This window comes from Pogona vitticeps, chromosome 1 (assembly GCF_051106095.1).
Source record: "Pogona vitticeps strain Pit_001003342236 chromosome 1, PviZW2.1, whole genome shotgun sequence".
Lineage (NCBI taxonomy): Eukaryota > Metazoa > Chordata > Lepidosauria > Squamata > Agamidae > Pogona > Pogona vitticeps.
The window spans coordinates 247924815-247936908 of record NC_135783.1 but is presented as its reverse complement, the minus strand read 5'-3'; the positions used below and the strand labels follow the sequence as shown (position 1 = coordinate 247936908).

Sequence of the window (12094 nt, the reverse complement as noted above, 5' to 3'; positions counted from 1 at the left end):
AAGGTGGTATAAAAATATTTTTAAAAAATAAATAATTAATAAATAGAGATTTTAATGGTTGCATTCTTCAATTTTTTCTTAGTGATATTATCTATTTAAATATCAATATCAAATATCAATTCGAATGCTATTCTCAGTGGAAAAGGAGAATGGAACTATAAAAATAAAACAAGATTTGGATTGGCAAGAACACCCTGGTACAAATACTAGAGAAAAATAATGTAGCAAGTCACACTGAGGTTTCTAGAAAAGAACAGATTTATTTTCTCACAATTTATAAAAATACAAGTACAAAAGACAAATCTAACAAGTCTGCAAAAATATGTTTGCTGAGACTGAATATTACAAAACTAGAGCATAAGTCATTTTATACCTAGTCACACTGTCAGTGGTACTAATGAAGGCAGGAGACTGTTTTGTTGGAGTGATGGAATATGAGACAGAGGATTATTCCCAGAAAGAAAACTGCAATATTTCTACTTCTGAAGAGTTCTCAGCCAAATCTATTTGGCATTTCAGATTGCTCTCCAGTAAGGCTGCAGCCAAATCCAAAGAGAGTGCAATTTAAGATATGAAAGAAGGATAGATGTACAGAGCTTGGAAACTGAGATGCAAAACATTTTCACTGATGAGTAATCTCAAGTGTGTTGCCCTTAGAAAAGGAATTAAGCCATCTGACTGAGTAAAATTTAGAACCAAACTATATGAAAAGGGGAACAAAGTATTCCTGCAGATTTCTGGGCTATCCCAAGGAGGCTGACCTCTGCTGCAGATGATCTAGAAGCAGCCGTCAACTGTGGACTTGAGCAAACTCCTTTCGTAGCCAAAGAGAGTCCTGGTAGAAACGAGGATCTCCCAACTGTACAGCTGTCCTCTTATAGAAATAGTAGTAAAGCACAGCCACTGCAATCAACGAGAAGCAAATGAAAGCCATTAAAGTTCTAATCTCTGTCTACTTTATTATTTCCACAGTGTTCAGAAAAATTATAGAATAATGGAATAATTGATGTCATCATTTTTCCTAGAGGAAGAAGTCCACCAGGTTCAGGAAAGGTACAAGCACATTCCACAAACGAAACAAAAACATGCCAAACATTCAACTCTCAGAAACAAAAGTAGGGCTAGGAAGAACAACCTTCAGAACATGGCCAAAGAGCCCGAAAAACCCACAACAACCTTATGCTTCAAACTTGAAAGAGCTGCTCCTGCACTAGATGATCCAATGGCTTGGTGTAAAGCAACTTTGGATACTCCTTTTCTCTCATATACTTTCTGTGGAGAACATTCACATAAGCTTTATACCTCTGCCTAAGAGTTGTAGTATTGAAGAGGTGATAAACCTTATACTTACCCAGTCTCTGGAAAACAAAGAGGGTCTGCAACCCATCAGTCCACACAAAGTAATTGGAATTTTTCCAGCGAAGATTCTGCAGAAAAGAAATTACGTAATGTTAAACACAAGAAAATGAGTATTTCTCCTACAACACTAAGCCATAGTTTCTGGACCTTTTTAAAACACCTCATACTTTTACCAGACTTTTCCGGATACTAGGCTTCCAGTTCTTTGCTCTTAAAATTTATTCCTATAGTTGGGAAGCAGCTACATCTATAACTTCTCCTGAAATTAGTTATGCTTTCTATCCTGAATTGTCCTAGAAAAAACAAATTGAACAATCATGTACAAACTTAGGGATGCTTAATTCCCAACTACTAAAAGGGTAATCACTCACAATTGTATGTTGTGAGGACATACAACTCCCCTACACACTGGCTATGCTTGCTACAGCTGACAAGAATGGCAGTCCAATAGTATATGGAAAGTCACTCATTTGCCACCATAGTATCTGCAGCCAAGTGCTCCTTATACATGACTAAATCTTTGAGGTTTGAAGGAAGCAAAAATGGCAGCAAGTTCCTAAACTCATCAGTAACTATGTTTAGGACCGTGCTGGAAGTCTGCAGATTTTGGCCTGAATCCAATTGTTAATCCTAACCATAGGCAAATCAATGGGATTTCCATAACTGTTAATTCATCATTCAGCAATACATTCAGTGGGGCTAGCAGACAAAACAAGTGGGTACATCATGAGAAGGCAGGATTCTCTGGACAAAACAATGATGTTCGGAAAGATGGAAGCCAACAAGAAAAGAGGAAGACTAGCTATAAGATGGACTGACTCCCTAAAGGAAGCCATAGACTTGAGTATGCAGGAGGTGATTAGGGCTGCCGAGGACAGGACATCTTGCAAATCACTCATTCATAGAGTTGTCATGAGTCGGAAGTGACTTGATCGCATGTAACTACTACAAAAAATTGGACTTTGGCTTTTACACTGTGATTGTATCGCATTTTCCAATACTACCACAATTGTTTTCATGTAACTTGTTTATTTATGTTACACGAAAACATACTTCACCAGTTGTCCCTTCCAATTTAGACCTTACTCAGCATGCTGATACTCTGTTCCTCTGTTTTTTGTTTTTGTTTTAAATGAGGAATGTGGAGCCTAAAAGAGAAGGGATATTCCACATCACACATTCTCAAATGTCAACATTCTGGCATTCCTGAAGCCATGCAGTATATTCCTGACCTGCCTAGAGAACACTTCAGGCCAGTCACTCTTCAGAATCTAATAATCTGCTGATTATTATCCATAGCAGCATGAATTCCTACAGAAGCACAAACCTGAAAGATTTTCTGAAGCAACTGTATAGGCTGTGCCAACAAACAGGGACTGCAGTAGCCCAGTGACAGCTATGCTCAACCCAAAGAACTGTTTCCACCACCCATGCGCCTGTCTAGTTTTATTTTACAGTCTCTACATGTCAAATCAAAACCTTTCCTTTTGCAATTGGAAAAACGTATATTTTTATATATACTGGCAGACAAAATGAACAACTCCATAAGGACTCATAGGTATTAACATTTGTCATAACATTTTATAGGTCCAATGGTTGTTGTGGGTTTTTCGGGCTCTTTGGCCGTGTTCTGAAGGTCCCTTTCCTTAAGTTTCCTTAAGTACCTTAGCCTACAAAGCCAGGTGAATTAAACTTGAGTTTCTTGTTCTTTTCTTTCAAAAGAAGCTTATTCTATCTGAAAATTCCTAAAATTCATTTTCAGTATGAAAAGACTTTTCCGAATCTCTTCCAAGACTTAAGTATCCAGACACCACATGGGATGGATGTGAGCTCTAGGGAGCAGCTCAGGGAGCACAGAAAGGTTAAGCGGATCAGCAGCTTTATAAAGAACACTCAGACCTATTCTAGCTCCCAACAACAGATTCCAGAAAATCCTCTTTAAATCTTCCTGCCTGACAAAGTGTAGGAAAACCCAAACACTATTCCAAGCTAGAGTAAAGAAGTTGAAGGAATCAAAGATGTGACACCGAATACCCAAATATGAAATATTTATCAAATATGTCACAGAATCATGGACTTGGAAAAGATCAAAAAAGCCATCAAGTCCAACTCTCTTCTCAATGGAGGAATCCAAGTTAAAGTATATTTGACAGATAGTTGTCTAACTTTCTCTTGAATGCCTCCCGTTCTGGAGTATTCACCATCTTCTGAGGTAATTGATACCATTGTTGTAGTTCTTGAATAGGAAGTTTTTCTGCCACTTGAACCTATGACTCCTTTGATCATCCTCGTTGTCCTTCTCTGAACTTGTTCTAGTTTGTCTGCATCCTCCTCAAAGTGTGGTGTCCAGAACTCACTTAGTATTCAAAGTGAGAACTAACCAGTGCCAAACACAGGGTAACTAGTACTTCATGGGATTTGGAAACTATACTTCTGTTTGTGAAGCCTAAAATAGAATTTGCATTTTTTGCAGCCGTATCACACTTTTGGCTCATATTCTGCTTGTGATCTATAACAGTTCAAGATCCTTCTCACTCGTAGTACTACTGAGTCAAGTATTCCTCATCTTGTAACTATGCATTTGGTTTCCCCACCTAGGTCTAGAACTTTGCACTTATCCCTGTTAAATGTTATTGTGTTGTTTTCAGTCCAATACTTAAGACTATGGAGATCTTTTTGAATTTTGTTTCTGTCTTCCAGAGTATTAGCTACTCCATCCCATTTCATGTTACAGGTATATGCAAATCTGATATGCGTTCTCAACATCCCCTCAGACATGCTATTAATAAAAATGTTGAAGAACACTGGGCACAAGACTGAGCCTTGTGGTACCCCACCTGTTACCTCTTCCCAGTTGAGAATGGGCCATTGATAAGCATGCTCTGAGTATGATTCTAAGACCAACTGTGTATCTGATAGTTTTTTTATCCAGTCCACACCTAGTTAGCCTGAATTGGAATATCATGAGGCATTTTATAAAAAGCTTTGCTAAAGTCAAAATATATTATGTCTACAGTATTTCCTCCATCAACCAAGGAGGTTACCCAATAAAAATGAATTAAGAATAGTCTGTCAGGATGTGTTCTTGATGAATTCTGTGTTGTTTTCTAGTTATCAATGCACTGCTTTCAGGTTGCTTACAGACTGACAGACTGCTCCAGAATTTTCCCTGGTACTGATGTCAGACTGATTGTTCTGCCTTTCCCAAATTCCTCCTTCTGAATATAAGGACTTTAGTCCTCCTCTGTCTGGCATTTCACTCATCCTCTGTGATTTCACTAAATTAAAAGTGCTTCTGGCAGTTCTTCAGCAAGTTCCTTTAACACTGTTTGATGCAGTTCACTAAGCCCTGGAGATCTGGTATGCTATTTGGTGTTATCCTTGCAACCAAACTGCATACCTCAAGTAACCCTATTTTGCTCGCCTGCTTAAGAAAACAACAAAAACAAAACAATTATCCTCCTTGCCCCCTCCTCTCCTCCTTCTGGGAGGAAGTTTTCAATTTCCCCATTATTGTCTTCTATGTAGTACAGCACATCAGCACTGTCAAAAACAACTTTTGCTTCCTTCATCTGACATTCTACAGACTTAATTTTCCAATATTGGGAAGCAGCTAAGCTGTCTTCATAAACCACTTAATGATATTGGGAAATAGACAGCCACAAGCTCCACTTTGGTTCAATCCCAGTGATCCCAAGTCCTAGAAACTAACCAAATGGAACAATCCTACCCACAAGAAACATACCCTTTAATTTTCAGTCCCGCTGGTCGGGGTTCCACCTCTCATGCATGTGGCTTTGCCCCTATGTGTGCATGTGACTCCACCCCTCTGCATGCTGGATTCTGTTGTGACTGGAACCTAACACAATCACTGTGTGGAGGAGGAAGACAGCTATGCACAGGGAGGCAGAGGCATGCACACCCAGCTTAATGGGAACCTTGCCCACAACAAAAGAAAAGTAGCCCCTGACAGGGACCCAGAATGCTCTGGGAACAGGCTGGTTCACTATAGCAATTTTGTTGTCCAATCACATGCGAAAGAAGTCAACCAGTGCAACAAATGCCTGTCTGATCACACCTTAATCCATGCTATTAGTTAGAATCAAGTCAATAATAAGTAATCCTCTAGCTTCTTCTTCCATTTTTTGTAGGAGAAAATTATCAGCAACACAAGCCAGGAATTTCTTCAAAGGCCTATGTTCGGCATAATTTTCCTCCCAACAGGTATCACAATAATTGAAGTCTCCCATTACTACTATAATGTGTCTCTTGAAAGTCTTGCAATTTGTTTTTGAAAGGTTTCATCTGCATCTTCTGCTTGATTGGGTGGTCAGTAGTAGCTACCAGCTACCAGTTTCCTTTTATTTTTCACCCCAGTTATTTAATCCAGATGCTGTTGATGGGACAACCAAACTCATCCTCCTGTGTTTTGGTGTAGGAATATGTATTTTTGACATATAGTGTGACTCCACCTCCTTTTCTATTCTTTCTGTTCCTTTTGAACAAATTGTATTCTTCAATTTCTATATCTGAGTCATGAGAGTCACTCCACCAAGTTTCTGTATTCCAATCAAGTCATATTTATCCTCCTGAATTAAGATTTCAAGTTATTCTTATTTCTTTCCCATCCTCCTGGCTTTCATATATAGACACTGGAGAGCGAATGATTTGTATCCTGGTTTCCTATTGGGCTCCATTAGAGCTATTTACTGTGTTCCTCTTATTGTTCATCTATACTTACTTCCAAGTTTTCATCTCTCTCCCCCTCCCAATTCAGTTTAAACCCCTCTTGATTAAGTTCATTATACAGTTATTTACTTTACAACATTATATACTCTGTTCCGATCAATGCAGCTCATAGCTTTTTACCATAGAAAACAATTTAGTAGACATGGTCTTTTAAAAAAGGTGGGAAAGAAGGAAGCACATTCAGGTATTTGACATAGAGGTGAGCAAAGGAAAGAAACTGGATAGTATTATGACACTTAAGACTCTCCTTTAAAGGCAGCCAAAAGTTTCCATAGCCTCCTCATAGGAGATGCACAGATTGCCTTCTGGTATCAGAGTAAGTAGCTGTGTTTGCTGCCCTAAATACATACCAGTATAAGCATGAACACATTTCTCTACTTTTACACCCACAGCTACAACTACAAATCAGTTTGGGTTAGCCATGTACAGTTAGTGAAATTGGGAAGTGATGAGAGGCTTCTCAGACATAAGGTATCAAGTAAGTATTGACCTTTACTTATCAGAAGTAAAAATGTCCATATCAGCAGAACGTAAGAGCCATAAAAGCAAGCCATACAAATAGACCCAGCTTATAGGAAAGGAGACACATCATCACATGTATACACAAGATACTTATCTGTAAAAACCACAAGAGGCAGATAGTGATAGGCAAGAAAGCACATTGAGCACTTAATATTTCCCATCATAAGAATCCTAATTAGACCTAAGCAGGTCATTTAAATAACAGCTTATGCAACCATTGCAAGGCCAAACAGGCATGCCTCTCAGACACAGATAACTGAAGACAGTAAAATGTCAGCAAATGTCAACAAAATGCACTATTGAAATCAAGTGAGAAACACATGCCAAGCTGTCTATCCATAAGAGAACAAAACAGAGGGTTGCTTGTTTGAAAAGACCCATAAAAAAGAAATGCTAGCCCATGTACAGTATAAGAGGTTGAATATGTAATTCAACTAAAATGACTCTGCATGAAGGAAAAAGGACAGTTACAAAAAACTGAAGTATCAAAGTAGAGCAAACATGAGGGAAGCTTTAATCAGATAAGATGGGAGGGAAAAACATGTCCTTGACCCAACTAATTTTATTAACAAGGAAGTCTAGCTTTATACTGAAAATGTTATTCAAGTTAATTTAGCACTGGGATATCAGAGGGAAGAATTAAGTAACATCAAGCCACAAGGATACACTTTATTACAGTGGTGCCCCGTATAGCGAGGTTAATCCGTTCCGGATTAACCCTCGCTATACGGAATCATCGCTAAACGGGTAGGGGAAAGGTATTCCAATACCTTCGTTACTTACCCGTTCAGCGAGGATTCCAGGTGCTGGCAGCCATTTTCGCGCCTTCGCTAAGCGAGGGCAGGGCGCGAAAACGGCTTCCGGCAGCCATTTCCGGGCTTCCGGCGGCCATTTTGGAACCGCCGATCAGCTGCTCGGCGGCTCCAAAATGGCCGCCGCAATACCCGATCTTCGCAATGCAGGTTTTCCCCATTGCGAAGATCGGGTATGTTTCCGTATAGCGATCCTGAAAAAGGGATCGCTATACGGAAACATCGCTATACGGTGCACTCGTTAAGCGAGGCACCACTGTATAAACATGGTGGTAGTTATGCAACTTTCCAGCTTAGCTTGTAGTCATTTGAGACATTCTTCACATACAGACTCCTAGTGCTAAAAGGATTCTTTGCCCCCCCCCCGCCTTGGGGCTAAAGCTATGCATACCACCACTCTCAGAACTCTCACAAATAATACCGTTGCAGCATCACCCACGTCCTTCTGAAACCAGAGACAGGCCACCAGTCTGATGACTTCTGTAGCGCTAACGTGAACAACCTATTCAATGGCCTAGTGCTATGCAAAGAAAAGTAGCTCGGCTAATCTGCACAACAACTTCTTTATATCCAGCAGTTCTCCACAAGGTTGCTTCTGTGCTTCAAGTTCTCCCTTCAGTCATAGGTTAGTGCAAAGAAACAAGGTGCTTTGCTAGTTTTCCAAAGAGAACATATATGTGGACTTAGGTTTAGAAATACAGTATACAGGCAGAGTCTATAATGAATTTTCTCTCTTCCAGAGACTGCATTTCTGTCCCGTGCAGCCGCTTCTTCAAAGCTTTCAATTTACTGGCTGTCACTTTTCAGCAAAATAAGCTTCTCAAAGCAACCTGTATTTATACTAACATGGCCATACTTGTCTTAGCAACCATAGATACAAAGTTAGGTTTAGTAGGTTTTTGGGCTGTCTGGCTGTGTTCTTGAGGCTTTTCTTCCTAATATTTCGCCAGTCTCTGTGGCTAGCATCTTCAGAGGGCAGGAGTCAGAACTCTGTCTGTGCTCTAGTGCCGTTTGTGGGATAGTTGAGTATTTATAGCTGTGGGATCAGCTTTTTGTCCTTTTCAGGAGACTGGATGATTACGGTGATAAGTGTGTTGTTTGTTGTGGGTGTATTTTTATGATAAGTGGGAGAGATAATCTGTCACTGTGATTGATGGGTGTCGTTAGCTGGTCTTTTGTGTACAGTGATCACTGGTCCTTGTGGCTGGGTAGAGTTCATTGACCTTTTGCAGACTGTGTTTTTCAGTGCTGGGAGCCAGGCTTTGTTGAATTTTAGATTTTCTTCTTTTTTGTTGAAGCTCTGCTGGTGTTTGTGGATTTCAATGGCTTCCACAAACACCTGCTGACCTTCAACAAAAAAGAAGAAAGTCTAAAACTCAGCACTGCTCCCAGCACTGAAAAACACAGCCTGCAAAAGGTCAACGAACTCTACCCAGCCACAAGGACCAGTGATCACTGCACACTGACACCCATCAATCACAGTGAAAGATCTCTCCCCCTTATCACAACAATACACCCACAACAAAAAACATGCTGATCACCATAATCACTGAATCTCCTGGAAAGGACAAAAAGCTGATCCCACAACTATAAATACTCAACTGTCCCACAAACAGCACCAGAGCACAGACACAGTTCTGACTCCTGCCCTCTGAAGATGCTGGCCACAGAGACTGGCGAAACGTTACGAAGAAAAACCTCAAGAACACGGCCAGACAGTTCGAAAAACCTACAACAACCATCGGATCCTGGCCGTAAAAGCCTTTGAGAATACATTAGGTTTATTTGTTCATTCCTATTCTTATTCAGTATTGTGATCTCTTCCATCATACAGCTTTCTGATTTAATGAAGAAATTAAAACCACACCCTCCACATTAAAAACAACAACTACAACAGCACTGAATTCAGTGATAGGGATGTGGATGTAATGCATGCAAGTGAAAATTTAAAATATTTTTCTTTGCTCACCAAGTTACCATGTTCTACTTTTGGGCTTCCTCAATATCCAGTATATACAGCATTCTTTAGGAGCCAAATATAATCTTCTCATGCCTTACCATGACCCAGACGTGGAAGGATATACTCAAAGCAAGATATGTTGCTGACAGGATGATGGTCCCTTTAAATTTGTGGAACAGAAGATTAACCAGCCCAGCCTGGAAGACGAAAGTATTGAAGAACATGAGGAAGATGATGATGACATTGAAGAGGATGGCGATATCCTGAATGCTACAGAAAGAAAGAAAGTAAAGCAGAGGTTTTAGGAGAAGTATCTGTGTTAGTCTATGCTGGCCTATTAGGCAAAAACAAAATAACAAATAACAAATAAAGAAGACAAAAACATTGTGCCACCTTAAAGACTAACTGCTGTATTTTAATGTCAACTTTTGTGGACAACTCCACTTTCTCAGAACATGAGGAATTAGCAATGTTGCTCAAATCTCTGTCCACCCTCCCTCTGTGATATTAATATTCTACCAGTCACAAAAAAATGGGTTATCTCAAATCTCTGGCTAGAAAAATACTATGAAAATATTAATAATCACAAGCTACTTACATACAACTAGCTGATTTCTTTCCTGCTACTCCTTAATAGTTCTAATCCCAGCAACAAATAAGAAAAAATATTTATATAATGCCCACCAAGGTAACATTCACTAAAAAAAAAGTAACATCATGCCCTGCACATTATTTAACTCACCATGGTCTATCAACCCCTGCAAAGAAGGTACTGTATCCATGTTTATAAAGACTTTAATTTATTTACTGAGAACACTACTTGATAGTTGTATCCTAAATGCTAGGGTCACCATAAGTTAGAATTGACTTGATGGCACATGATAATTATTATTATACTCACATGAACAGGACAAGCTGGATAACGGGGGCCATGCGCAGCAGCTCCGAGAAGGAATTAACAAAGAGATCATAGAACAGGAGTAAGAACTGCAAGGACAGCACCAGGCTATAGTTGCTGGTCTGGAGCATCTTCCTTGCCTGGAGTTATGGTGCCTCAATGTCTGCATCCCAGAAAACAATGCCAGCTCACACTCATACTACAAAGAGGCACAAGACTCTACCTTCAGAGATCACTCATAGCTCCTTCATATTGAGATCTCAAATCTGCAGAAGGCTTGGGGAGACAGTGGAAGATGAAAAATAAAAGGGAAAAATGTATGTTACTCTGTGAAAACAATGTAAGTCATGGCTAATTATTCACTGCCAAGTGCTTGACAAATCTGGGGGCATGTCAGGAAACTTCAGTGGGTCTAAAATGCAACAGCCAGATTGCTAACGGGGGTGGGTTATAGGGTTAACATAACTCCCCTGTCAGAACAGCTCCACTGGCTGCCAACCAGTTTCCAGGCGCAATTCAAAGTGCTAGTTTTAACCAATAAAGCCCTAAATAGCCTGGGTCCAAGCTATCTCAAAAGACCGTGTCTCCCATTATAAGCCAGCTCGGATGTTAAGATCATCAGGAGAGGCCTGTCTCAGTCCTGCCACCTTCACAGGCATGTCTGATGGGGACACAGGAGAACCTTTTCTGTTGCTGCTCCCAGACTCTAGAACTCTCTCCCACAGGAGGCCAGACTGGCCCCATCTTTGTTGTCCTTCAGCAAGCAGGCCAAAGCCTTTTCTCTTCAGGCAAGCTTTCTCTCAGTGAATGCCTACATGGCTGGTTACATGTGTGCCTTTTAGATGGATTGTTATACATTACTGCTCTGACTGGGTCTTTAGTACTTCTTGTGTTTACCATCTCTCAGAGAGGCATTTATTTGTTCCTTTTTAGTTTTTAGCATTTGCATACTTATTGTTTTAGACTTAATACTGTCTTTTATTTATACTCATTATTCTTAGCTTTAAATATTGTCTTTCAAGAAGGTAAGCTGGCTTGGGTCCTTTTTAATGAGAAAGGTAGGGCAAAAATATTTCAAATAAATAAATCCCAAGCACAGTCAAACAGTAACAGCAGAAATATTAATCCGATATCTAATACAATAATTGTAATAGTAAGAATAACATGGAGAGTTTCCTCTGTCGTTATGGAAACTGGCCTGGATCTTCTATTAGCAATTATGATCGAGTATTTTTCTGAAACTTCAGAATACAGAACACGCTTCCCGCAAACGTTACAACTACTGCCCTTTATTTGCCTCCTGTTCTTACATCGGGAAAAAGAAACGGGAGGACTGTTATAAAGGGCGAAGGCTGGATAATCATCGATAGCTGCGCCACGATTTGAATGAAAGGCAAGCCCTGCCAGAAAATGACCGACCTTTTTGCTGCAGGGGCCCCCGTCCTTTCGCGCGGGTCTGCTGTTCAGACGACTTCAGATGTGCCAACTCGAAGCTCAGCGGCCCCGCTTCCTGGGTTTTCGCCTTCTTTTCCCCTACCTTAGGCAACATGAGAAGTAAACCAAGGAGTTGATAACGACGGCAGTCGCTTCACGAAAACATACCGCGAAGAGAAACGGACCCGCTCGCCCAGACACCAACTCACCTGGCGGCCGCGGCAACGCCGCAAATCTCAATTCTCCCCCCCAGTCGCCATGGAGACCGCGCAGCCTCCGAGGGCCTGGGCGGGGAAAACGATCGAACCGGAAGGCCCCCGCACGTGTAGCCGTCCTCGTAGAGATGCCATAGATGGGTCA

General features: G+C 40.6%; 1 protein-coding gene across 2 annotated transcripts; it reads right to left on the bottom strand.

Moving 5' to 3' along the window:
• Positions 1–240: 240 nt before the first annotated feature.
• TMEM138 (transmembrane protein 138) lies at positions 241–12094 on the bottom strand. Of its 2 annotated transcripts, XM_020792380.3 has the most exons (6): positions 11944–12094; positions 11720–11837; positions 10304–10576; positions 9501–9672; positions 1352–1427; positions 241–903 (listed from the first exon to the last, which is right to left on the bottom strand). In XM_020792380.3, the coding sequence occupies exons 3-6, from the start codon at positions 10429–10431 to the stop codon at positions 791–793; spliced, it is 489 nt and encodes a 162-aa protein (XP_020648039.3). In that variant the 5' UTR covers positions 10432–10576; positions 11720–11837; positions 11944–12094; the 3' UTR covers positions 241–790. The 2 variants fall into 2 exon arrangements, with proteins under 2 accessions (XP_020648039.3, XP_072841608.2); XM_072985507.2 differs by lacking the exon at positions 11944–12094 and having other exon boundaries at positions 11720–11937.

Coding starts and splice junctions, on each gene's coding strand:
- TMEM138 (XM_020792380.3), bottom strand. CDS start 10,431: ATGCTCCAGACCAGCAACTATAGCCTGGTGCTGTCCTTGCAGTTCTTA. Junction 9,673..10,303: donor ATCCAGCTTGTCCTGTTCAT/GTGAGTATAATA, acceptor TTCTTTCTGTAG/CATTCAGGATATCGCCATCC. Junction 1,428..9,500: donor CCTTCCACGTCTGGGTCATG/GTAAGGCATGAG, acceptor TCTTTTCTGCAG/AATCTTCGCTGGAAAAATTC.